Source organism: Gymnogyps californianus, chromosome 8 (assembly GCF_018139145.2).
Source record: "Gymnogyps californianus isolate 813 chromosome 8, ASM1813914v2, whole genome shotgun sequence".
In the NCBI taxonomy this organism is placed as follows: domain Eukaryota; kingdom Metazoa; phylum Chordata; class Aves; order Accipitriformes; family Cathartidae; genus Gymnogyps; species Gymnogyps californianus.
In genome coordinates, this window is record NC_059478.1 from 15,776,975 (window position 1) to 15,804,516 (window position 27,542).

A 27,542-nucleotide genomic window follows, 5' to 3' on the forward strand; every position below is an offset into this window, starting at 1 on the left:
GTAGTATCTTACAGTTAGGATCGAACAATCCTTTTACTTGTTTAGTTTTTGAGAATGCTCTTAGGTAAAACCCTTTGGCAAATGGCATCGGTTTTGTTTAGTTGCTCAATATGAAGATAGTTTAAGGAGGCTTCCTGTATGGAATACAGCTATTGGCTACTGAATAACTTTAATGAATTGTAGCACGAACATTAGAATAAATGCGATGTAAGTCATTTTACCCTATAGCAGATGGGTGCTTAAGTCTGAGAGAGAAGATCAGTGGAACCATTTAGCTTTTTGTGTTGTTTCAGTGTAGAAAGACAGTCTGTTCCAAATCAAGAGACAAGTCTGCTAAGAATATTTAGGTTTCTTTGGAATAAAGCACAGTGTTATATAAGTTTGCATCAAAAGAAGTAGATGTGCTATTCCAAATTCATAACAATTGTCTATTAGTCTGTTTTTAATAATTTTTCTTTGGCATGTAATCCTGTTTAATTAGATTCTACTCTCTCTGTTGTTTCAAGATTCCATAAACTGGAGTCTTATATACCAGCTGCTAAAACAGGAGTTACTGTCTAAATGATATTCACAATGAGTATTTGGAAGGTTTACAATTATACCCTTGCTAATAAATTGTGCTATTTTCCCCAACAGTTTTAAGTGCTAATCTTCAGAAGGCATTTTAAAATTAGCTAAAATTCTGTCAAGAGATTTACAAAAATTGTTAGCATGAAGATAATTATGTCACAGTCCTTGGACTCCATCTCTGATTGTGTGCATAAATCAGAAAATGTCAGCTGTGTTTTCCCTTAATAATTATCCTTGCAGCAATATATTACAGTTTAGATTACTATTATAATGTTGCTTTAGGTTTATAAAACACAAGTTAGTTATTTCTAAAGTTTTCTGCTGATGAAATAATTCACATTTCCAGAATAACAAGTGATTATTGGTGTTAACATTTTATATATCAATAAGAAGATCAATACAGAAATAAGCATTCCACCGTTTTTATATAGTTCCCTGAAGAAGGCAGCTTTTTTATTACAGCTTTGTTAAAGGAGATCACTTCTACAGTATGGTCAACATTTTCAAAAGAGCTAGCTAATGTGGTCAGCCTTGTGGCATGTGTGGGACTTGATTTTTTAAGGAATTTTTGGACCAAAATTTGAGGCTTTTCTTGCTGAATCTGTACAGGATGTAGGTACTTACAGTAGATTCTGTAGTTTCCCAACAGTTTCAGCAATCTGTTTTTGAGGCCTGCCTCCTTAAAGGTAACTATTTGAAATATCAGAGGGAGCTACTACATCCTTCAGAATTTGGACCAGGTTGTCTCCTTTTAAGCACTCGGAAATCTAGGTACAAATACATTTAATATGCACATTTCAAAATTTGGCTGCATAAACGTTAGAAAACTAAGACACAACATACTCTGTAGGAACCTTTTTCATGGATTATAAAGGAGAAAACAGGAGAAAAATGAATTTGTTTTAGTATTAGCAGCAATAGTAAATACAAACCGAACAGGTGAGAGCTGTTCCATCTTTCAATTGCTGTATGTTCCTTATGTTTAATACACAGAGAACATTTGACAGTAAAAATGTGAGATTTACTTTCACAAATGCTTGGAAAAAAACTCAAGCTTTCTAAGAAAATTTCCTAAAACCATGTGGAAGCAACGAATTCCAAGAATTCGGCAATCCTACTTACCTAAAAACTTCTTTCACAGACGAGAGACAGTATTTTAAGTAAGGCTTTTGATTTGGCAGAGTATCAACTAGGATAAGAGATCTACTCAACTTCAGTGATGCAGGCTGCCTTAGAATAGGTCTTACGCGGTTGTCAGATCAAAAGATTTTATTTCTCAACTATCTCAAAATGTGTGTAAGACATTATCTGTAATACTAACACTTTTGAAAGTCTTATGTGAAGTATTTCAGGATAGAGTTAAAGTAGCAGTATATGGCTTAGTGTGATCCCGCTCTCGTTTGACTGGATGGAAGATTTAAGGTTGATTTCAATGGAAGTGGGGTCACTTCTTTTATCAGTACTGTATTGCAGAATGGGCGAGTTTGAGTTATGGTCTTCTCAAAACTCAGACTTTTAGGCCTGTCACGGCAGAGCAGAGGCAGCAATGCTTTTCTGATTTAGGGAGATCCTCAGTGGTGACACCAGGCAATAGACTGCTTTTTGTTTTTGAGCTCCTTCTGCAAAGTTTTGCATTTGACCCAAGAGGTCAAATCAAGAATTGCTTTTCAAATGACTAAGTCAAGAAAAGAGGGCTTTTCCATCCAAGACAAAAACATATACAAGAAAGCTAAGCTGGTAAGTGTTTAGAGATGTGTTTTAAAAAGTACAACTTCACTTTTGCCAGAATCCTAGGTTTTTATTTAAAACTAGAGTGATTCTTTATTTATATTCTCCAGTTATGTGAGCTAGCTTGTTACTTCAGTCAGTGTCAAAGAGTAGGAGTACTTTGGACTTGGTGGTTGCTGGCTTTCCTCAGACTTTTAGAATATTATTATAAAGTTTATGTCATGATATTATTAATATTATCACTTACCGTAACTGAAAATACAGAATTATGAGCACATAGTCCTTGCTCCCAAAGCTTGCAGTTTATTTTATTAACAAGAATAAATTGCAGTAGGAAAAAAAGTCAGTTTTTGTGGTTATGAGAGGAAAAGCTTTTCAATTTGTTCGTTAATCTTCCTTTTTCCTCATCTTCATACATTCATCATTCATCTTTCTCATTTCTGATTAGATGTTCCACCAGTATGCTGTGTGTGATGCCACAGATATTTGTGGATATCCAGTCTACATCTCCCTTTTTAAATAGTTGTCATGTAGTTTTAGTTAAGATCTCATATGATAAATAAGCCATTTATTTATATATAAAATCTCTTCCCCACTCTCTTCCTTTTTGGTTCATTTAAAAACCTCAAAGTATTTATGATAGAATCCTTTAAGAAGCAGTATTTAGACTTTTGTGGCTTTTTGACATGCAATGGTAGTTTGACTTATGATGACGATGTCCCTAATCACATCTCTGTACTTATTTTTCCTCCTGAACTTCTCAAAGGTGATACTTAGTTTAGTATCATACAGCACTATAGATCTGCCAACAGTGATAACATATAGAGTACTATATAATTACTGAATCATAGAGTTAGAACTTCTAGACTTTATCTATACCCACAGAAAATCACTTGGCAGTAAGCCACCAAAACCAATTTTTTTTTTCATTGCTTGTGTTTTGATTTTTTTACTTTAGCTGCTGCTCAAAATGAAACACCTGGGAGTTTAATTGCTCATTATACTTAAATCTGTGAAGTATTATGGGCCAAAACATACTGCCCCATGCAAGATGTTTATAGCTATTAATCTATTTGGTATCATGGATAATAGAATGAGCTCAATTTTTGCTACTGATTTAATACTTAAGAATGTAAAGCTCACCCTGGTCATGGTCTACCGAAATTTCATAATTTCCCAGACATATTCTTCAGAGTATTCTCATGCTCACAATTTCATTCATATTGGTAGCCTTTCTTATAAACTGATTTCCTTTCAGACGATCTACAAATGTAGCATGCGAGCTGATACCCAGACCCATGAAGAAGTGGCATCTGTACACCTGTAGCTATGCTTATATTTGGTATTTCAGACACTCTGTTCTCTTTTCTCTGAGAGCATCCAACATACTGTTTTGGATGATTGCAGCTGTAACTGGAAAGCAGTGGGTATGATCAATATTTGCTCACTCTCCTGTTCAGTATGTATGTAGTAACTGATGATATCGTACTATGAGGTCATCTTCCTTCAGGAGTTTGCATCTGGCTCAGTTTTTAGTTCATTTTTTCCTAATGGTGAAGTTACTTGCTCTCCAGCTGCTGTACCTTGGATGACACCTATTTGGCTGAAAGTAACTGAGAAAGATATTGTCCAGAAACAATTCTTAGAAATGATAGAAGTAAGTTCATCATCTTGCCAAATGAATTGGTACAACATCTATTATTTGAGTCTATAAAATTTGTTCCATTTTTTGTTCTGGGTTATCTATTCATTTTTGCATCGGGTTTATAGTTGAGATGGAATATTTGTGTATGTAAGGCTACAAGATCACAGCATTTTCATTCGATATGGGCCACCTTTGTTGCCCTTCAGCTGATTAACACATGGTCTATATAGGCAAAGAAGAAATACCAGTTGAACTTACTCTTTTCAGCATTTTCCACGTTGAAAGCATCAGTTATTTTAGCTTGTACAATATAGAGAAGATTTAGTTGTGTTTTATAAAAATCTTGTGTGCTTTGGATCCTCTGTCATTTCTATGTGCTTTATACCACAAGGTCAAGAGAAATGAACTACGTGATGCTCAGATTTTCTGAACCTGTACTGAGATGCTGGTGGCACAGGATTGTTAAAACATGGGCTTTCCTCTTTTGGTGCTTAGAGCAATATTCCAAATGGTGTTTCCTTTGGTCTGTTTTCCTGGAGGATAGGAGGTTTGATTTTGCTGGCACAGATACTTTTGGTTTAGTACCGATGAATCAGGAATTCTTTATTAATTAGTATTGTTGATTTGGATTTCTTTTGTGTATTTTAAATGACTGACCTGCCTGTATGTGCTTGGAGCTGAAGGTCAATGTATGCTGATCTAAATAATGGAATACTTTACTGTAGAGCTTCCCTGTCTTTCTCGCGTAATCCCTTTGAGTTTTTGAGTAGGATTTTGCCATACAAAGGACAGCTGATTGTAATGTAAACAAAGAAAAAATAACAGATTAGCCATGGGATAAAATTTACTACTCATACTTAAGACATGCATAATTTTTTATAAGGGAGAGAAAAGATTGCAAAAGTTTCACATGTAGCTTTGTTCATGTCTCCTGCTCAGAAATGTATTGTTAAAGCATTAAAACTTTGTATTAAAAAGTCTATAATCTTATTTAAAAATAATGATAGTTTAAATGTTAATTGGACAAGCTAAAATATCTTGTTAGATCATTTACAAATATCTAATTATTTCCTTTCCAGTAATGCTTTGTAGCCTCAAATTGAATGTAATTATAAAAATAAAGAATCAATGCACAAAAGAAATAACAATAGGTAACTTTTATTGTATTTATTATAACTATCTTTAAGATGTGGTCTTGAAAATTAATTCAGATATTAAAAACTGTGAAAGCAATATGACCAAATAATAGTACACATATTTTCTTTAAAGCTACTGCATAAAGAGCCAGACAATCCTGTCTTCAAGGTTGTTAGCAATAGTAACTGTTACACTTGCAAGTTGCGTCTTTTACACCCAGATGGCAAAATTATGCCTCCCAGAGGTAAGTTTTGGTATTGGAGAAAGGTGCTGCAGAGAACAGGGGTAACCTAAAAGCCTCCTGTATTGACGAAGCCTCAAGAGAATATGAAAATCCTATGAATGATGCAGATGATCAGAGAATTCTTATTTGCTGGTATTTCACACTCACTTTGCACAGATACAAATTTCTGTACTCCCCAGCATCTTCTGAATCAATTTTACTGCCTTTATGGGAGCAGAAGAAAAGGATCAGCACTCTGGAGTAATGGAACCAGTCACACATTTAATAATAATTAACAGAATACAGCGAAGTTTTATTTCATGTATTGTCACAAAATTTTTGGCTTCATATTCCTTTTAGAAATACTCGTGAGCTCTAATCTGGAAAAAAAAGATTAAGTGGTTGAGGTGTCTATAACCAATTAATCTTTTCAGTTTCTGTTATGTTTTAAAAATTAAATTAAATATAAATTAAATATGATTGGTTTGTTCCAACAACACTTCCTGTTTCATTGGGACAGAATTTATAACTTTTATTATCATTCTAAAATGCACGTTTAGGTTTCTGTTCTCATCTGTGTGTGTATAGTAGCTTTGTAGCCTCGCATACTGATAAAGGAAAAATTAAATTTTTTTTTTCAAGGAAGAAAAAAGTAAAAATTCTATACATTTCATTATGGAACATTTATAAGATGATTTCCATGACAACCATATAATAAGATTCATGTTTACTTTGTTTCTGAGTTCTCAATGTCTTTTTAATGACTCCTGTGTAATTAAAACAGAATGCATAATTTCAGGTTACATAATATAAATCAGTTTTGTTTGCATGATGTTGAATAAAGTTAATACATGCACAATATACTGTTTAAGAGCCTTACATGGATTTGTTCATTTGTTGCAGAACTGTGAGAAACTAGAAAATAATTTTGATGACATCAAGCACACGACTCTTAGTGAGCGAGGAGCACTTCGAGAAGCAATGAGGTAAGTCTGGGTCACCATAGCAACAGTCACAGATGTGGTAAAGAAAGAGTCATTCTTCATTATTGGGGGAACAAATGAGTTCATTGCCACCATTCAGCTCTATTCTCTAAGGTATTAATTTGTCAGTGGAGAGGCTTCCCTTGAGGCTGTACTTTGGTTTTGAAGCTGCATAAATGTTAAGCCTGACTGCACAGTAAAAAACGTAAATGTTTAATTTGTTATTTAAAATGCTTAAGGGGTGCCTTGCTTTATATTTATACTAAACTGTGAGTGAATGAAAATATTGTTCATCTAAATTCTGTAAGTGTTAAAGCAATTGTATTTGCTGTTTGAACAAACCCGCGTTTGCTTTTAAATTGGATTTGATTTCTATGTATGTAGTTCCTCTGTGCTCTGATTTTATCACCAGATTTACATGATTTTGGTTTTGCTAATGGAACGTTAAAATCTATCTGGTCCTTCATATGTTGCAGAGATGTATATTTTGCTTAATATCCTCATATCATTGCACTTAATGCTTATTAGAGGAGGTTAAAATTAGTCAGTACATGAATCTTCTGTCACCCTTACTTGCACTGTAGAGTATCTGAGTACAGCACTCCAAAGAAACTTGCCAGCTATAGTACCTGGAAAAGGGAATGATTACTATGCTGAAAGGTGGTGGAATCAAAGATGGCTTTTCTAAAGTAACTCACTGAATAATCAGGAAGATGTTAATTATAGTATTATCTGTGGATCAGAAAATTATAGTAACCTGTACTTTTAAAGGTTTTGAAAGTTGGATAGTAAAATGTAATGATGCAAATGTAGTGCTTCATTTCACTTGCCTGTTATCAGAGTAACTTCTCAGACTTGCACTAGCACAGTAAAAAGTTAAAAAAAACCCCAAAATATTGAAAACCTTCTTGAAAAACTAATTACATCCATTTGCTTTGATTGTGTTCATAATCCCTTTAAATTTATGGATGTGTGTGAATGACTTTATTTGCATGACTGACTCTATGTTCATGACGCTCTTGTCTCATGTACACTGCTATGAATAAGTGTTTCTAAAGGTGTTCTGACTTGAAATGCAACCTGCCTCTTTTGAAGCCTTTTTTATTACCTCCAAATTATATTCTTTCCTTTCTGAACATTTCAACTACTAGTGTTGCAAATAACTGTAAAAAATAATGGCATTCACCTTTCTAATTGTGATTTCTTGCTTTTTGCTTGTTTTGCTTCATACATTTAGGGTTTTCTCCATATGTGGTCGGTCATCTGTGTACATAAATCTTTCATGTAGTGCCACTAAATGGAAAGTGATTTAAAATAAAGATTTGGGGAACTTTTGGCATATGAAGCTACTTTTAGTGTTTTCAACAAATTGGATTTCAAGTTATTGCTTTCCTGTAGCAACGTTCCATGGGTAGGCTTGCGGTGTTTTGCGATACATGACTCAGCAGAGTTAATCTTTTAAAAACTTGGGAGCTGACAGCTCTTTGGTGATAAACATTTGCTAGCAAAGGGAGCTTTGGCATTTCAAAGGTCATGTTTCTGTTACAAGGACCATGTAGAAGATTCTCATGATTCTACGCTGTGCATACAATAAAAAGCACTTTACTGTCTCATAAATTTGTATCCTGGCTATTTCTGCTAGTGTACAAGCCATTCTGAGAAATAGTTATTGATTGTGAAGTGTGACAGATATTGTGCAGTGCTGGAATTCTCTTAATTGCAGTCAATATTATATGGTTGATTTTTTTCTTAGTTGTTTTTATGGAGGTAAAGAAAATACTGGACTTACTAGATTAAGACTGTTGTATGTTTTTATAACGTACTTGAGCAACACATAAAAGATGCAGAATGTTAATTTAGAGAGGTATATGCATGTAGGTGTACGTATTTTTCTAAATGTGTGTGAAAGACACTTGTTATTTTAGGCTGTACAGTTCTTTCAACTGCTACATAATCACCCCATATCCTTGGTGGCTGCATTTTTCTATTTGTATCCCAAGATTATCTGCAGCATATGTAATTCAAATGGTACATTTTCACAGATTAAAGTTCACTTTGCTTTCCCATAACTATAGTGGACATCAGACCAGGCATGGGAGGACATAGATTTGCTGGCCTCAGTATTGTGAGATACCTGCCTCCTTTTGGTGAGGGAAGCATGTGGAGAAGGTTGCACATTGCACAAAGGCACTAAAATCATGTGGGCATGAAAACAACAACAACAAAAAAATCCTAGTTGGATAGCTAAGCGGATATATGTGGATCTCAGATGAGCCTTAAGTTGAGTGGGCAGTCTGCCCAAATCCTCTCTGATTTCCCAGAGTGGTACTACTGGTCTGCCAGATGAGAGATACAATGAACATTTTTCCCTAGTGCTCCTGTTTGGAACAAGACCTTCCATTTTAACTTTCTCTTCGAGAAAAATGGTCGGTTTAATATGGGTTTCAGTACATTCTAGTCTATGAATATCACCGTGCTCTGCATAAACAAACACTAATATCCAAGAAAGGTCTTGTTCTTTTTCCAGCTCTTCAGAAACTGGTATTCAAATCAAGGATTACATGAAAATAATCTTTCTTGTTTATGTATATAGATGTATGCAAAATAAACTTTCTGAAGGGTTTTGAAGTGATCATAAAGCATATGAACTTTCTTTAGTTCTACTTTACATATTATTTTAGACCTTGAATGAGATAAAGAGCTGATAGTAATTTGCCATTACTCAGTGTATAGTGGTATTGTAAGAATTTGGTCTCCTTATGATTTCACATAAAATCATAAGCATTCAATTCAGTTAACGTTTTGCTTATTTTGTTAAGGTACTCCAAATGGTTTATTTATTACTATATTTTAATGCAACTGCAAAGCTTACATAAACAATAAAAATACATTAGTTTTTTGAATTGGGGTTTATAAATGGACAGGCTGTTGCTTTACATACCTTGAATGTGTATACGATAATTTAATTGGTATTTTACGTAGTAACTTGGCAGAAAAATAGCATAGATATATACCTGTAATGTCAGGTTGCATAAGTAAGAGCATTAAGCTTTTGTTAAACAGGGCTCAATTTGTTCTTAATATATAACCGCTGTAAAAAATCTGGATCCTGATCCTCCGTAAAGCTTCATCTAGAAATTTAAAGGAACTTTTAGACTGGTTTGGCTGCTACGAGGAGATGAGTATTTGAGGAGGAGGAAGTGGCATAGCTAACTGTATGCTGACCCTGGTAGTTGTTTCATAGGTGGCAAAACCAGAATGTGGACTGCTGCAGTAACCATTCCTCTGGGAAAATAGGGTAAAGTAGCCTTGAGGAGTCTTAAAAACAAAAAAACCCACAATGAACCCCCTCCCAAACCATAAAGTAACTTTTAGTAGAAGTGTGGAAGAAATCCAAGCCCACTTATTAATATCAGTTTAGAAGAAGATAAGGTTTAGGGAGTTACTAGGTTTAACAAGATGAAGGACAAATTTCAGAAGGCAACAGATATCAGCTAGCAGGAAGGGAAATTTTTTTCCACTGAATCCGTTCACTCCCTTTGTGTACAGACATCTGTTGTTGTTATCAAGACAGAATCACAGACTTGCTGAAGTTGGACATGATCTAGACCAGTGGTCTCCAGACTTTTTTGATTGTGCACCAGCAAAATGTTTTTGAGCGCACCCCCCCAGTATGTGTATGTTTATTTCTTTATAAATTATATGCATGTACCACTGGACTAATATATTATATGCGTTACAAAACACGCACAAGAATAGAAATTAAAAAAGGATGAGATAAAGAGGAAATAAACACTACTTAATTTTTTAAAAATTTTATTTATTAATGGTACAAAAAATATTTTCTTCCCACATCCAAATGGATTGTCTTGCGCACACTCCACTTCTGATCTAGACCAGCTTTCCTGCTCAGAGCAGGGTCAAGTAGAGCAGGTTGCTCAGGGCTGTGTCCAGCCAGGTTTTGTATATCTCCAAGGATGGAGACTCCACAGACTCTCTGGGCAAACATCCTCACAATAAACAACAACAAAACCCAAACACCACCCCACCCCCCCTTTTTTTTTTTTTTTTTTTTTTAGTGGGATTCCTTCTGTTTCAGGTTGTGCCTGTTGTTTCTTGCCCTTTCACTGGGCACCACTAAGAAGAGTCTGGCTCTGTTGTCTTTATTCCCTCCCATCAGGTATTTATACATATTGATAAGATCCCCTCTGAGCCTTCTCTGCTCGTGGCTAAACGTCCCCAACTCTCTCAGCCTCGCCTTGTGTGACAGATGCTCCAGTCCCTTAATCACCTCAGTGTCCCTTTGCTGGACTCGCTCCGGTATGTCCGTGTCTCTCTTGTTCTGGGGAGCCCAGCACAGGACACAGTGCTCCAGGTGTGTCTCACCAGTGCTGGGCAGCGGAGAAGGATCTCCTCCCTCAACCTGCTGGATGTTCTACCTAACACAGCCCAGGATGCTGCTGGCCTTTGTTGCAAGGACTGGCTCATGTTCAGCTTGTCCTCCAGGACCCCCAGGGCCTTTTCTGCAAAGCTGCTTTCCAGCTGGTTGGCCCCAGCCTGTACTGGTGCCTAGGGTTGTTCCTCCCCAGGGGCAGGACTTCACTTGTTGGTTTTTTTTTTTTTTTTTTTTTTTTCCCTCCTCCTAACTTCATGAGGTTTCTGTAGGCCCATTTCTCCAGCCTGTTGAGGTCCCTCTGACCTCTGAGTGGCAGCCCAACCCTTTGGAGTATCAACCACTCCAGTAGACGATAGATTGCTTTTGAACACTATGCTAGTAATATGCTTCAGGCCTATGTCTGGTGTAGGTTTCATGAACCTGGTGTCAGACAAATGAAGCCATAGTGTTCTGAATCTGGTGTTGCAATTGTTTACTTATCAACTGAGTTGGTAAGCCACCATGGTGGCTTGTGGCAGTGAACAATCAGTTAGTAAGACTGGTGAGATGTTAAATACATGAATGGGTCCTACTTGTAGGTGAATATGTGTACGGTCTATCTTGTGAACATTGACTGAGTATGCGTGAAAGCTTTGCAAGTGAAAATTAAAGCTGAGTATTTTTGTATAGACTTCTTGTTAATAAAGGAAGATTTAAACGTATTTCTTTGTACTTTGAAGTGGGAAAGGAGAGAGGAAGTTTGCTTGTCTGGATTAGTAGAAGACAACACCAAAGTTCATTTGGAATTTTCTTTTGCATTCACATATTTGCATATGGTTTTGGATAATGTGAACATGGGAGTGAGACTTCAACTGTGATTTCCAGTTTGATAGAAACAGTTTCTGTTAATGATGATATTCACTGTTGTCTTGACAACTGTATAAGCTGGGGTTAGTAATAATCAAGCTTCTTTTAATGTGGTCTAGACTCTCAGATGTATTTGACAAATAGTTTCTATGGCTGGGCAAAACCCAAGAAAATTGCACTGTAAGAAGTTCCATGATTTCACAAGTGTTCATTAGTTTGCAGAGTAGAAGTTAGGGATTTAAAAACATGTGAACAAAACAAGTCTGCAGCACAGATTATGAAATATCCAGTAACCAACTTGTTAGTGCTCTGGCCCGAGACGTGGCAAATACAGGTTCATATTGTGGTTCTGAGTCAGGCAACTTGATTTTCCCAATTTGAAAAGCCACATCATGGAGCTGTAGAGTTAGAGAAATGCAGGCATGAAATATAAGGAAAATGAGAACAATGAAAAATGTCATGTTAAAAGTATGCCTGCTTTCCTGTGTTGTTCTTAAGCTGTTCTGAGAGATGGGACCAATCTCAGGTAAGTTGAAAGGGAAAGTGAATGAGGAGGAGTAAAGATAATTGCTTCTGAGTTCCTGATCCAAGTCTCAAAGATCATCTATTCAAAGAAATCCTTCATGTTCTGGGTAGGTGGAAGCCTTTGGAGTGAATTCCAGTGATCCAAAGTAGCCACTAGCCTTGTGATTAGTGTGCTTATTTGGGACTGAGGGAATAAGTTCAAATTTCTCTTCCACGTTCTTCTATCTTTAAATTTCTCTCCAGTGCAATCATTTGAATGCTGCTTGGGGCATGTTTTTAGGGAAGAAACAAATGATTGCTTCATATGTATTTTACAAAAATGTTGTGCTGCTTCCAAAGTGCAAGAACACTATGTCTTCTTGGGTGACCAGCACATGTTCCTCTGATGTATCTCACCAACAACAACCAAACACCCCCCCACCCCAGAGGACATACTAATTAGGTAAACCACTTTAATATATAGGCTTATTCATTTAGACCTTTATTTAGACTACATTTGGCTTAGAGATATTCCTTAAAAAAAAAAAAAAATATTAACTGCGGAGAAGTTCTCAGACTGAAAACAAAACCGCACAAAACTGTGGAATTTAGGGAATAGACCATGCTCCCCTTAGAATTTCTTTTCTAGATATGTATCCTGACAATTTTATAAATTTACCATATTATTAATAGCATACGGAAATGAGCAGATGCTGCAGAATGCTAGTGTTGCTAGTTACATTTGGTGTTACATAGGAATACATGCAGAATATTAGAAGCACTTGAGAACTTTTAGTAGTACTTCCATAGTAAAGACCTCTGTGGCTAATAGAAATGAATTTAATTTTGTTTTGAGTGCCATTTTGAAATTAGAACTTCACTATCGTCCCTGGTGTACATTACAGATCAAACATATTTTCAACATCACTTGCATTGACCAAACATTGGCCATACATCTTCACAGTGCAAGACAGCCCTGTATAAGCATAGCTACGACTGAACAAGCTGCTTAGGTGCTAGAAGCTGTTTAGTGGCATTAACAAGGTTCTGTGTTCATGCCATTTTACCTTGCTCTTTGTTGGCTGATTAACTCCTGAGTCACCCACTAGCCACCCTCTGGGGGCCTAGCAGTGCCTGGGGTGCATTGCTTAGATCTTGCCACGATGGAATAATTTCTGTCTACAGGCAGACACTGTGCAGAGCTGTAACACCAAGCATGTATAGGAACCTGTGACATTAATGTAATTATTTTTGTGATAGTTATTAGAACTTGCATTGTCTTTCTGTATCATTTACATTGAGAATTAAAGCACTTCATATTTCATTTTGCAATTAAAAAAAGAAGGTTCTGATATATGACAAGTCCATTGTTTCAAGTCACAGGTATAACTCACACGGAAGATCTTGTGGAACTAGTGATAATGTTTATCTTCTGCACTTCAGAATGTAATTGCATTGCTTTATATATTTTTAAAATATAAATCAAGAAAATTATAAAGTGTCTTGTTTTGAGCTTGATTGTGAGATGGGCTGTTCTGTTGAATATCAGCTTCGTAATACCTTGACCAGGAATTTTGATACTGAATTACATTTCCAAGTTTATTTCAGCTGATTGTTGCACATACATTGTTCAAAATATTGTATATAACTTCTCATTTTTAATTTATGGAATTGTAATTTATTTTTGATCTAGTGACATAGACAGAGGATAGGCTTGTTTCTTTAGATATTACAGGGGAGGGGATCAAGATAAGTTAGACTGTTTTCCTTTGAATGTTCCTTTAGTCACCTAGCCAGCATAAACTAACAAATGCAACTTTAACTGACCTAAAGTTGTGCATCGATAATGTTCATGACTGGCAAATGTAAAAGGATGTTGAATTTTTTTGTGATTCCAATTGGCAATGTAGGTTTGCAGTTACTTTACATCAGAGGACTGAATTATGCCTTGTAGTGTATATAAACAATACATGGATCTAGAACAAAAGCGTTGTTAGCAAAATAGCAAGCAATATAGTAGAATAGCAAAATAACAAATAATATTCATGGTTTTGGAAACTGCATTACAATTACTGCTTTTGTTGATATACTGAAGCGGGCTTTAGGCAAGATCTTACATGAACGTTTTTGTTAAAATCTTGCGTGTTTTTCATACTCTTTCTTGTATGTATTACAGTGACTGAATGATGCTTCAGGTCTGTTCTGTGTATGGTAAACACATCGTTGCTGTATTCATGTGTACCATTCCCCCAAAATATTTCAGAGGGGAGAGGAGAAAACAAAAACCATTTTTCTGTTACTTCAAGGGAGAGGAGCCTGTTTTTGCTTTTGAACCATTTAGTTTTATGATGTAAAGAAAAGATTTGGATAACAGTCAAGATTTTGCTTTTTAGCAAACTGCAGGAGATGTTGTCTGATGTTGGTGGTGAAAGAGATTTTGAAAACCACTGTGGCAGATGGCTTACCACAAAGGCTCCAAAGATGGCATGCAGTGGGTGCAGCATTGTACCTTTCAGTGACTAATAGCCACTCATCTGCAAACTGTTAGAGTAGAAAATCGCACTACAGAATCTTGAGTTCACTCTATGGGTTCCCCTTTTGTTACTTTTTAAAATATTTCTGAAATTTGTTCTTTGCCACCATTAACAATCAGGAAAAAATGCTCTGTCTTGCTAGAGACGATATATACAATATGGACTACCAGGCTTATGAATACCTTAGTTTCATCAACCTATACACTTTGAAAAAGGTTTTGGTTTGTTACATAAAAATTAAAAAAAAAAAAAAAAAAAGTTTGGAGATGAGTGAAGGAAATTTGCTGGTGGTCTTGCCCTGAGCCATGGCTTCCTGTAGATTATTGATATTTGATTTTACGTGCCAGGGCTTTGTATGGTTTAGTTAGAAGGTGGCTTATACCATTTTAGACCATAACAAAAGTCTGGGACATACACAGAAGCTGGGTGTGTTACAGCTTTGGCAAACAAGTTGGATGTTTTAGTTCAAGCTGTCGGAGCTCATGCTGTTTTATTTGTAACTCATGAATTTAATCTCCACTGTAGCCAGCCTATTGAGAGTACCACATTCCACATGTATTCAAGAAACCCCATTTCCTACAGTAACTTCTGTTTTGTGTACAGTCAGAAACCAGTCTGTCTTTACAAATGCTATTTTAAATATATCTGCACTTGTTTCTTTTCAGCCATTTACTGTAGTTCTCAAAAGCCTCAAAAAGTGTAATCTTTCTTTCCTCCTTTGTGGTGTCCTTTGAAGTCAATGGGCTTTGTATTGCTATGGGCATCTCTGAGTACATTCTCCTTGGAGTTCAGGATACAAAGCAAAGCTAGGGCATTGAAGACGAAATATAGTCTTCATTCAAAACTGCTTTATTACATAGTACGTGTCTTTGCATTGTATGTTCATTGTGGCCAGATCATCATTATCTTTTCTGATTATGGTGTGTTTAGAACCCTTTGGTTATAATGAATATTAGTAGCTATGCTTACTTTTTTTGATACTTCTCAGGAGTCCTAACTTTATATTATACTGGCTGTTGTGGTTCTGGATGTAAAAGCAAACATCCATTTTCCTAGAAATGTTTTGTATATTGGGGTGAGGGTGTTTCAGAGATTAAACTGTGGGTCCAACTGTGCCCCAAGATATTTAACTTCCATCAAAATTAATCTACCCTTCCCCTGTAGACTTCTGAATTTAAACCCTGTTTATTTACTTGAGGCTATTTGGGAGAGCAAGAAAAGATTATTTAAGTTTAATGTTCCAATGGAATCAACCTGTTTATTGAAAATAAGATTCTAAAGTGTAATGGATTTTTTCAATAAATTAGTTTTTAAGAAGATAAACTAGCATCAGTACCACACATTCAGCTATTTGGCTACAAAATTTTGCAGAAAAAATTTTCCATCCTCATTTCTAAGGAACACAGATACTTTACAGGAGAATCTCTTATTGGACCTTGCTGTTGAAAAGTTGGGCGGCCAGTTAAGCCCTAGACCACTTTAAGTCTTTCAGGATACCACCCAGAGACTTTCACCGCTAGTGCCTAAGGCAAGGCTACTAAATTTTAGCACCCCTAGGAGTGAGGAATGTTAAGATTTCAGGCAACAATTTGTACAAAGGAAGCTGCTTACAGAGTGAGACAAACATAAGAGGTGTCATGGAGAATCAAGGAACAAACTAAATATTCTTGAGCAGCATCTCCTGCTGTCTTGAATGCCCAGTACTGCTTGTCTAGGATGTGCAGACAATATTGGCAGTGACAAGATTCTTTGTGGAGCGGGCGTTTGCAGTAAGTTTCAATTTGTATGTATTTAGCTTGTTCAACCAATCTGGAGCATTTAGTTCTTGCTTGGTCCAATACTGAACTTCAAGGATTTTTTGCAGGAAGAAAAAATAAAGAGACATTTTCTTCTGTAAAATAAACCCTGAACAGTTCTAAATATCACCATAGTATTTGGACCCATTCAAATGAGTTCTAATAATGGATCTGCCTGTGGAACAGAATTTAATGGAAAGAATTATGATGTGATTTCCATCGGAATACTTACAAAAGACATTGATTTACAATCTGACACCATTACAATACAATAATCTTTTAAAACGTAAGTTTTTGTAAAATATTTTTAAATAGTACTACTACTTTTTTACTGTTATTTATTAATAGTATTTAATATTTCTACTACTGTACTTTAAAAAATAGTGATTAGTATTACTAGATTTAATATTTTTATTTATTTAATAAAGTAATTACTATTACTATATTTGTAAATACTATTACTTTTATTACTACTATTCAATAGTAGTATTTAATGGTACTGTTTAATACTACTAATACTTTTATTACTGCTATTTTACCTACTGAAGATTTTTTTCCACATTTGTCAGTATTAATTAGTATTAACCAAGCACTTGCTTTGTATTTGGTAATGTATTAAAAAAAAAAAAAAAAGAAATACGGTTTTGGTCGGTATCTGACAGTATTACCAAAAGGGCAAGAAAACACTTAATATTTCGAGGAGTATTTTTATTACAGAAAAAGATATATTTATAAAATAATTTCCCCCATGTTTTCTTTTTTGTCCTCCCTGGCATGTCTTCCTGTTTGAGTGTATAGGGGCTTCCTGTGCGGTTCTTCCTGCTTAGCTGTGTTTGTTCTAGGGAAGAGGAAGCGCACTTGAGCCTGTGTAAAACAGTTGCTGTTCCCAGGGGCCTACACCGTGTTGCTTGGCTTATGGCTGGCTGTTAGATTTTGCGCTATGCCTCACAGCGTCCACACCTCAGTCTTCCCATTGCAAATCTACTTGCATGGCAACTGCTGGTGTTGTTAACCCTCTTCTGTCCTGAAGTGTATTTTCTTGTGATTTCTTCTCAGATAAAATAATTAATTGGGGTGGGAATTGTTCTCCCTATAATTAAAGAACTCTACAGGGATGTTTAAAAATACTTAAATAGGAATTGTTATATATTTGAGAGAGATTCTGGCTCCATTGAGTGTTTTCCACTAAAGAGAGCTGTGACTGCATGGCTAAGCCTCAGTACCGCTAGCCATAAGGCTTCAGTAGCCAAAACAAAGCCGAGAGTCCCATTTCTTGAATGCATCTTTCAGCCTGCACTGGGATGCAGCTGCACTGTTATCAGCATCTGGTGTGACTTCTTTTTTTTTGGGTAGATACAGACAAGCTTAAATGGCTCCTATGTAGAGTCATACATTTAGTCATGGCCTACCTGTAGGGTGCCTCTGTGTCATCCTCGCTGATTCAGTTGACATTTGTGCAAAGCCAGCGGGGCAGCGCGTGCCCGGGCAGGGGGATGCGCTGCTGCTGCTGCGAGTCCTGCTCGTGCAGGTGAGCACTTCTGTGCTGTCTCTAAGATAGCCAGCACAGGCAGCTGTGAAGTGGAAGCTGCAGGGACATGGATGTCCATGTTGGTTGCTCAAGCCTACAGGACTAGGTTAGAACTAGGCTGAAATAAACACTACCTGCATTTCAGGAAGGGTTATGCCGGGTCTTAATGCCAGCTTTTGCTGTAGAGACCCTCTGCTGCTGGGCCACACTGCTCATTTAGATACAGTCATTCTAGGGTATCTTCTGCTATTAGAGATGTAGTCAGTCTAGGGATAAATTCTTCTGCGGCCAAAATCATGGGGAAAGGCTGATTAATACCCCAGGAGAGGAGAGAGGACCACTGTTCACCCAGTTGCAGATGAAATCCCTGATTTTCCTTTTCTAATACAGGAAGCCAGCTGTACAGCATAAATATTTTGGTCTCTTTCCCAGTTGAATTAGACGTGTTTCAGTAAGTGTAAAACTATCTCCCTGTACTCCCTGCTTCTGTGATCAATTTTTATTCTGTTACTCTACTTGGGTACGCTGGGTGAGTGAAGACTTTACCCCTAAATTGGAAAGGCCTGAGTAATCTTTTGCTATTGCTAAACATTCTTTCTCCTGCTAGTGTAACGATGTCATACCATATAAAACTTATTTTGTCTTAAAACTATAACTGCAAACAGAGCTTTGAAATGCAACTTCTCTTAATATTTTCTCTTCTATCATACTCATTTAATTCTTGATGGAAGACAAGAATTCATTGCTATTGTGCTGAGAGTGTGAAGCCACAAGTTGATAATGGTAACTCAATATTTGTAATATAAAGTGTTGTTCCTGTAGTGTGGCCCAATTACACAATAGTAAAGCAGGGATGTAACACAGCAATGCTGCTTTCCTATTTGTTTCAGTAAGTTTAGCACAGCGGGAAACGTGGCATTCTTCCAAGGTAATGCGTCAAGCTTACAGTTGGCTGGAAGTGCAATGGAAGTTATTCTAAGACTTTGCATGCTGGCTAATAACTCTCATTGAATGTATGCAACGATTGTCTTATGAAATGTATTTGATGTCATTTCATTGCAAGGATTTTATATCTTAATTTTGAGACATTATGGTATTCTAGAGATATTTTGAACAAGCTTCTCTGTAGATGCTACATTTATGGCATTGTAGTTTCAGTAATCCAATATAATTTCTGTATGGTTAGAGATCATGTACAATCTTTTTCCAAGACCCTGCTGAATCTTATCAAATTGGAAAGAACTACTCCATTAATTTGGTCAAATGATGTAAATTTTTCCTCAAAAAAAGTCCTATTTTTTGAGGAAAAATATATTAAAAATAAGATCTAAAATTAAAATATATGTATAATATCAACAGACTGTCTCATTTCTTTTTGAAGCTCAGAGAGCTAGTAATGTATCAGCAATTTGGCAGCTGGGAGAAACCAGAGATGGCAAGGCATCTTTTTTGGTAGTGACTTTGGTGTTGAGACCTGGGGCGTTGGATAGGAATCGCTTAGAATTTTTGTGGTTGATCTCATTTTTGACTAATTTTCACGTTGCTTTAAAGCCATCCCCCAAGTCAGTAGACATCACTGTTGTACTGTGGCAGTCAACCCACCACAACTGTCTTAAAGATTCATTAATATTCTTTACAATTTTGAACAGTCCTCAGCAAAATATATACATTTAAAATAGCATGGGAGTGACTTTATAAACTGCTCCACAGTATATCTCAGCATGTTTCAAATGTGATGAGGAACAGCCACCACTTATGGAGTATAGCAAATTATATAGCAAACTATTAGCAAATAGTTCACAGTTAAGGAGTTAATCTTCAGCCTCATCAGCAGTCTCAGTACAGAGGTTACCAGTGCATGCTAAAAACAATGTTGGGATTTCTTTTTGGAAACCACAGATAGCTCAGAGTACATCAGTTAGTTTCAAGCAGGTTATTGAATGCTATCGTAGGTAAAAATACCAGCTGTACTGTACCTGGTTTGATTTAATCATTATAAAGGTAAAATTCCCCATCTCAGGCATTTTTTAATCCCCACTACTCATTTTTCAATTAGCCTTCTAAAAAGAGTATCTGACACCTCTTGGCCACAGACTTTTTCTCTGTGGTAGTAAGTTTGGGCTTACAGTGAAAGCAGTAATTGCTACTAGCATCTAAAGCTTTCCAAAGATCTTTAGTTGCATACATACACCTTTCTTGAAGCATTTCTGAATGCCTTTGGCAGCATTGATCCAGCAAATGGAAGGTAGTTTGTCACTGGCAGCATTTGTCGTTCCAGGAGGCGTGTTTATTCCAGCTGATTTGAGTTGTTTCAGCACTGACACCTGAAGAGTGTATAAAAGAAAATAAAGAACAGAGGAGATGCACAGGGGTTAAAAAGCCAGCCATCAGGCTTGGCCCATGCTCCTTCAGGCAGAAGAAGAGTCAGGGGTGAGGAAAAAAAATGACCACCGACTTAGCTGAGCATCAAGGCTCTGAACTGGTCTAGCAAAGCAAAGATAACTGCAGACAATTATTAATGGGACTGAAAAAGGGGATCAGTCAGTACTGATATCCCTTAGTAATTCCTGCCAGCACCAAGAGCACCCGCAAATTCTCCATGCAGTTAATATACTGAGCTTGCTGGCTACAAATCTGTGTTGTGTATGTTGTTTGCATTTAAGGGTCCTTGCGCATCAGAATTGGCTCATGCAGTGGGGAGTGGAAGAAGAGTGAGTGTTGAGTGGACGAGGGTAAGTGCTGATTTGGCAAAGGATATAGGTTGAATTCCTGGGTCGATAGTGCCAATGATCAGAGTGCCTTTCTGATGAATAATTGAGTATAGGGCGGTCAAAATTTTCCTCTCAGCAGTGACATAATTTGGCATAGTATGTGCCAATGTTTAATGAAGAATACACATTTGGGACTGTCCAAGCTGGCTTTAGGCCCCTACAGCTGCTGTCAGAGCTCTGAAAGCTCTATTTTGGATTGGAAAAAAAAAAACCCACACACATTTGAACATCACCTGTCAGAGGTTTTGGGGACAGCAATCACAAAAGGAGGATCAGTCAGAGATAAAGATCAAAACTACAGAGCTACAAAACATACTTGTCCCTGGATATCCTGGATCAGAGTATCTGCTCAGCACCTTGGTTTGCTTTGATGACTGGCGCTGACACTGAGATGCTGCTGCTTTTTCAGTAACAAAACTCCAGCTGAACCACTGAGTCTGTATATGTAACATGCTGTGATTTTTTTCACCTGTTTCCTTACAGACAAACACACAGCGAGAGAACAAGGCATTACAGTATGTGTTTCTAATGCTATGTAAACAGGCCTGGATTAAAAGTGAAAGAAATATCCAAATTCTATAAAAATAAATAGCATCTTTAATTCAAAGCCTCATACCTGCTGCTGTACCAAGCAGAATGATTGGAAAGTTTAAACTCAGTGTTTTGTTTATTGTTACCAATCAGTAATAAGTTCCCTCCTTAAATTCCATGATTTAATGTTTTCCAGACCTTCAATTATTGTGGCACTGAATTTTCACCAGTAAATTTGTAAGCATTTCCATGCATTGTATGGCAGAGTGTCGTCTTTTATATTTAGTGTAGAACTCCTTTTTGGCAGTAGTAGTATTGCAAAATCATGTTGAGTGTTCAGGAGGTGAAAGGACTGTGCCTCAAATGAAGTGAGAATTATTTGTGAAAGTGTAACCTACACTATTGTTGCCCTCCTAAATATGTCTTAATGCTGTGTATTTGCTTTTATATTTAAGATTGCCATTTAATGGTTAACGTGGGAAATGACTAGAAGAAGGAAAAAGAAATTTTCAGCGTTTTTATGCTGCATCGTGGCTGCAGTTAGAACAATGGGTCAGTGGCACTAAATATAATCTGGTAGTTTGCTCATTTTTTTTTTTTTACCTTTGCATTCTTCCAGTGTATGGATAATGGTCAGTTAATACAATTAACTCTATTAATTTTTTTTTTCTTTACCAAGAAAAAAAAAACCCTAGGAAGGATTTTTTTCTCATCATCTTCTCTGATTGCCAAGTTATTTGTATGTAGAGGGAAGATTCTTTTTGTATAATCAATCTGCTACTACCCATTTTACTGCCAAGCATTCCTTCTCTATGGTAGCGTAATGTTACCTAGGGAACAGCTTAAAGCTGACACATACAGTGGTGCCACAAATTAATTTCACAGTTATCAGGATATAGGGTGATAACAACAACATGAGCTACTGTGAAATTACCATTGTTCCCATTGAGTTACAGTGTAATTATTACTTTTGTGGCAACTATGCAAATAACTCATGTCACCACTGTAGGATGGGATGTGCTTTCCTTTCTCTGATTCAGTACTTTGTGCTTCAGAGACATCTTTATGTACTATAAACTAGAGCTGTGCTTTGAATTGAAATCTAAATATGGTTATATCTTCGCAAAAAAAAGAGAAAAAGAGAAAAGCAACACTTAAGAGACTAAAAACCAAAATCCCTTGCAGTCTGTCCATTATCACCTGGAATCAGATCTGCAAATGTGTGCTAATTTAACAAAAAAATAATCAAACTGTTATTTTCCTATTACTTCCAGCATCAAAGTGGGAATCTTCCTTCAAAAAGGGAGCTTTGGGTTAGTTACTTTTATTAAGGGACATTTTCAGTTTTCTTTGCTGCCATTTTATGGAGGCTGTTTGGTGGAAGGGACAGGTAAAGAGATGTTTGATTACATAATATATTCTTATGTTGATAGGTAGGAAAAAAATTCTGGAGTAAGTCTGGTAAAAACAAAGCAGCTGCTGGGGCTTAATGATGGCAGAAGGTGAGAAGGTCACATAATGTGGTGAAGATGACACAGGTGCTCCTTGTATCACTTTGTTAGGACCTGAAATAAGTATGCTTTGGGGGCTGCAGATTAGGTTACAGATTTTTAGAAAGGTAAGCTCCATGGTTTGGTTGTCGTCGTCCCCCCCCCCCCCCCCCCCCCCGCATCCTTAGGCTGGGATTTTCAAAAGTTCCTACAGAGAGCTTAGGTGTGCAACTTGGAGTTGTGTATGGATAGCTCACATTATGCTCCTTTTAAAATTCCCATTCTAAATAAGTGGCTGATGACCAGATTTTCAAAATTGCTGAGAATTCAAGAGCTTTAAATACTAAAGAAGAAAAAACTTTTGAGACATGCCATTTAGAAAAAATCATAGCTACTATTCCATGAAAAGAATGAGCAAATGGAACTTGATTAAATAAGTCCATAACCAAGTGAAAATCTGTATGCGTGTGATAACTCACTGTTATCAAAATTGTGAGTGCAAGATAAATTTCCCTGAAGGAAAAAATTCTGGTGATGGGAAAGTTTTCTTTCTGTTTTAGAATGTAGTGAAACTTCATTGACAAATAATCCTAATGGAATGATACCCTCTGATTTTTTTTTTTAATTTAAATTCTTAATTTATTTTTTATAGCATATAAAAAATAAAATTAGATAAAATATTTTCTTATTTTAGTTATAATGACTTTTCAGATATTCTTTTGCAAAAAATGTTCTTTAATTAAATTTGAAGTATTTTTTTAAATTGCAAGATAGCTTGCAAACGGAATCTGTTTCCCCAGTTCTTGTTATATTGCATCGACAGAAATACAGAACAGCTTGATGAGCCTGTTTCTGTGAGAACTGACTTGTGAAGGAACAAATATGAACAACATTCTGAAGGAGCTGTCTGTGTCCGTGAGCATTTCTAAAACACGTATCTGTTTTAGATATCACCAAGATTTGAGCTGCAGAGAGATGCTGCAAATTTGTGTGAAAATACAACAATTGTACCTTTTTTTCTTGCATGAATGAGCTACATGAATATTGGGTTTTTTTCAGGTTACAAAGAGAATTGCAGCAAAGCTATTGAAAGAGTAGGAATAACATCCAAATGATGATGGAATGTAAAGAAAAGAGCCATACTGGGTGTCAGTGTTCCAATATATACTATCTATGTTTTTCAAAATAACAATTTTCTGATGCCATTTCTTTAAAACTAATGAAAAACGGCTATGTAATCACAAAATTACAAAGCAGTGTGCTGTCCTGCATCAAAGTACTCTGCTTTTAATGGGAAATACATAAACTGATAAGAAAAAGTCACTTCCATGAAGCTCCCACTGATCTGTCTTTCTGAATTGCTGTACTTGAAGGAGAAGCATTTAAAGCAATAGTTGGGGTATTTTTCAGTAGTTTGATAGTTGTAAGTTCGTCTCTAGAAAAGCAATGTTGTGATTCTTTCTTGTCTTGAATTTTTTTGGGGGGGTCAACACAACCTGCTCAGGTTTTGCGCTGATGGAATATACCAGTACCATAAAACCTCTGCAGCTGACGATCTAGAGGGAAGTAATCACAAGATAAATAAACCTTCTGTTCTGGCTCATTTATTATCCATGTGATAAATAATGGTGGAAAAGCATGCGGTAATTAATGGACTGGCTTCGTGGAATGACTCCTGTTTATCATATGGTTGTTGCTCTTTTTAGAGGTTTGCTGACAAATATATTTATTGCAGTATGAGGAGGTTGCTAATTAATATGGATGTTAGCAAGACTTTGTGGGAATACTCTAAAAAATATGATTGTTTAAAATTTTTCTTCCTGTTGCTGTCCGCTTTTATCAGTTCTAGATATTGAAGAGCTAAGTCAATATTTAATGCTGCATTATTGGTCAGGTGCAGTAATATTTAACCCATAAAAGTTTCATTTGAAAGAAACAACTTGGTCTTATTAAGAGTTTCTGGAAAATCTGCTGCAGTCCTTGTATGCTGTTGTTAGGAGTCAGCCTTGTGGAAGCAAGTCATAAAGGTTTAGAGCCGCCAGAGGTGCTCATTGTCCTGGTTTTGGAAGGAGTGGGGAGGTGAGGGTGGGTAGCTGTGGGACTGTGGGGAACTTCTACTGTTGCCAGTAATGAGCAAGAAGCTCACGTTGATCGTAAAAATCAAATGTTGCCTTTCGTATACCTGATGACCCGAACAAGCAGTTATGCTCAGGATAAGTGTTAAGTAGTGACAGGTTTTTTTAATATAAGTAGACACAATAAAGTTGTTGGGTTGTTTTTTTAAGGAATCTAAACTTGAACTATATGATGGACTCTTTCATTAATACGTAAATACAAAGTATCTCCAAAACTGCTTGCATAAAAAAGCCTGGCAAACGATAGAGTGATAATTAAGAATAATTTGCTTGTGAAATGGGTAGCATTAATTATTGTATTGCTTTTGGTGTCATTTATTTATGGTTTCTTAGGTTTACTGGACAAATAATGATAATTCTGTGCTGCGAAACAACTGTTGTTTTAAAATAGCAAGGAAGGTTAGAGATCTCTTCCTACATTTTCAAGTAATGGAATGATCTCAGCTCGTTAGTTTGATGGATTTCTTCCCCCTCACACCCGATGACTAGTTTCAGATATCCTGATGGGGAGACAGGAGGGAGGAGTGGGCTTTTTTTGGTGTTAACCAGCTAGTTTTGTCCCCTTTTGTTTCCTCTGCCCTTTTTTTTTTTTCTTTTTGTCTCCAGTATACTTTTTTTGTTGTTCCTCACGTGGCCTACTATGACTTCACTAGTTAAGAGGGACTGAGCCAAGTCCTGTAATGTAATCTTTCTTCCTTTGCTTACGGAGTAGCTGTTGGAAAGGTGGCAGCTTTCCAGACTGATCTTACATTTTCTCCTTCAGTCTCTGTCTGGCTGATGAGTGGTCAAAGTGCTCAGCAGAAGCAGCCTGAAAGTTGAGGTCCAGCTCTGACTGCCAGGGAAGCGGATTAGGACCTGGTGGTTTACAAAGGGTCAAAACCTACATAATAGCTGAGCTACTCTCCTGCCGCATAGTCAATTTAAACCTCTGAACTGAGGTCTGTAAGCAGAGCCCTGGGAAGGTCCTTTGACAGGTTCTCATGACTCCTGTCAGATAGAGGCAACCTAATCTGATCTGGAAATATAACCTGAGCTATATTATGTGCTGTAAGTACAGATGAGTGTGCGTGGTACTTGAATGATGGTGTAAGGGTGAGTAAAATCCTTTTTTAGGAGTGTTGATGGACAGGACATCAAAGGACAAGACACCTGTTATTTTTATGTTCTCATAATTGACACCACTTGGTGCTTTGTGCTGTGACTTTATCCAGGGAACAAATGAACCATCTGAGAATGGGAGAAGTCCTTAGTTATGTTTCACTTGATGGAACGTGAACTTTTAATGTGGGACTTGTGTGCCCCTTCCTGTTTGAAACAGTCGCTGACCCTGAGAGACATGGACAAGTGCTTACTTGGAAAAAACCCTTCTCTTGGAAGTTCCACGTACCGGAAGAGACTTAAAATGGCTTTACACAAAGTTGTCTTTCCTTACCAGACTGAAAACTGCGGTCCTCTTGTTTCAAAATAATAAACCTACTATTTCTTTATGCAGGGCCACTGAAAATTAACAGTTGTGATCCATGCTCTGAAGAATATAAATAGTTCCTCTTCTCCAGGGAAAAATACATAAATCAGTGCCAAATCTGGCTAAATTTAAAAAACAAATAACCTATTTCCTTTTGGCAGGGTTGGTAATGTTCTGATCCTTGGCTTCAGGGCCAACATATTTTTCTAGGTCTACACAGAAAGATGTTCATGTCATTTCTGCCTCTACAGTAAATAAAAAGCTGGATCAGCTCTCCTATGTTGTCTCTGTAATGAGTTCCAACTGGAGTACTCTCCCTCCATGCTTGGCAGCTTAGGCAGCTTTTCAGTGGAGCATTTTCTGATTTTAGAAAGAAAGATTTTTAACCTCTTCCTTGCCCAGAAAGGTACAGACATTGTAACGTAAGAGATGACCTTAAAAGTAGAAACTACATCAAAGTTTTGAGATTTATGGACATTAGTATATTTTCTGTTTATCCAGAAGAGTCCTCCACGTTCTGACATGTCTTATTTCTTGTTTGGGGAATCAAGAATATACTTTTAGTTTTGTTCTTCATAGTAAGATAGAGGTTCTGGCATCCATTGCACCAAATACAGCCTAGGACTATGAGTTGCTGTCTCATATCAGCTACTTCTGTATGGCATAAATTTCTTCTTTTGTTTTTAAATTACTTTGCTCAGTAGACTTTCTCTAAGTTTTTCCTCATTGAAATACTAAAACCTGCAAGAAGTTTGTTTGTAAAATGCTGGTCAGTTTGCCACTGACCAAGGAAGCAAGCTCAGTGGTAATGAGGTTTTAACTGAAGGCAATATATGGCATTGTACACTCAAGCAATACCAAATAGGTGAAACTGTCTTAGAGCAGAAATGTGATCTCTACCAGCTTCCCTAGAAAATGATACGCGATTAGGGAATTCCTTGGGGAAGAATGATCCCTTTCCATTGTCCTTTACTAAGATCTATGAAGAGCTTTCTTTGTCTTCTTATTTTGCCTATCATCAGGTTCTCATTGTGGATGAATTAGATCTGCCACATCAGTGTGCCATTTTACAGCTATGAATTCCCTCCCTCGGCACACGTGGAAGACTCAGCAAAGTGCCAAGCACTTTGGCCAACACTGAGAAAGCTCTTACTCTTGCATTTAATTTTAAATGAAGCCAAAATCATATGCTTAAACTAGAACACGTGCTTCAGTGTATGCACAGCATAGGGCCACAGTGCTTGTGTCTGCAAATGTAAT

At 36.7% G+C, this 27,542-nt stretch overlaps 1 protein-coding gene across 1 annotated transcript in view; it reads left to right on the forward strand.

The window, feature by feature from the left end:
* The window catches only part of DPYD (dihydropyrimidine dehydrogenase), a 361,479-nt gene that overhangs the window by 36,995 nt on the left and 296,942 nt on the right, over nucleotides 1-27,542 (forward strand). Inside the window, exon 5 of the mRNA XM_050901009.1 lies at nucleotides 6,207-6,289. Within this exon, the coding sequence (XP_050756966.1) occupies nucleotides 6,207-6,289 (83 nt within the window). The remainder of the gene's footprint in view (nucleotides 1-6,206; nucleotides 6,290-27,542) is intronic.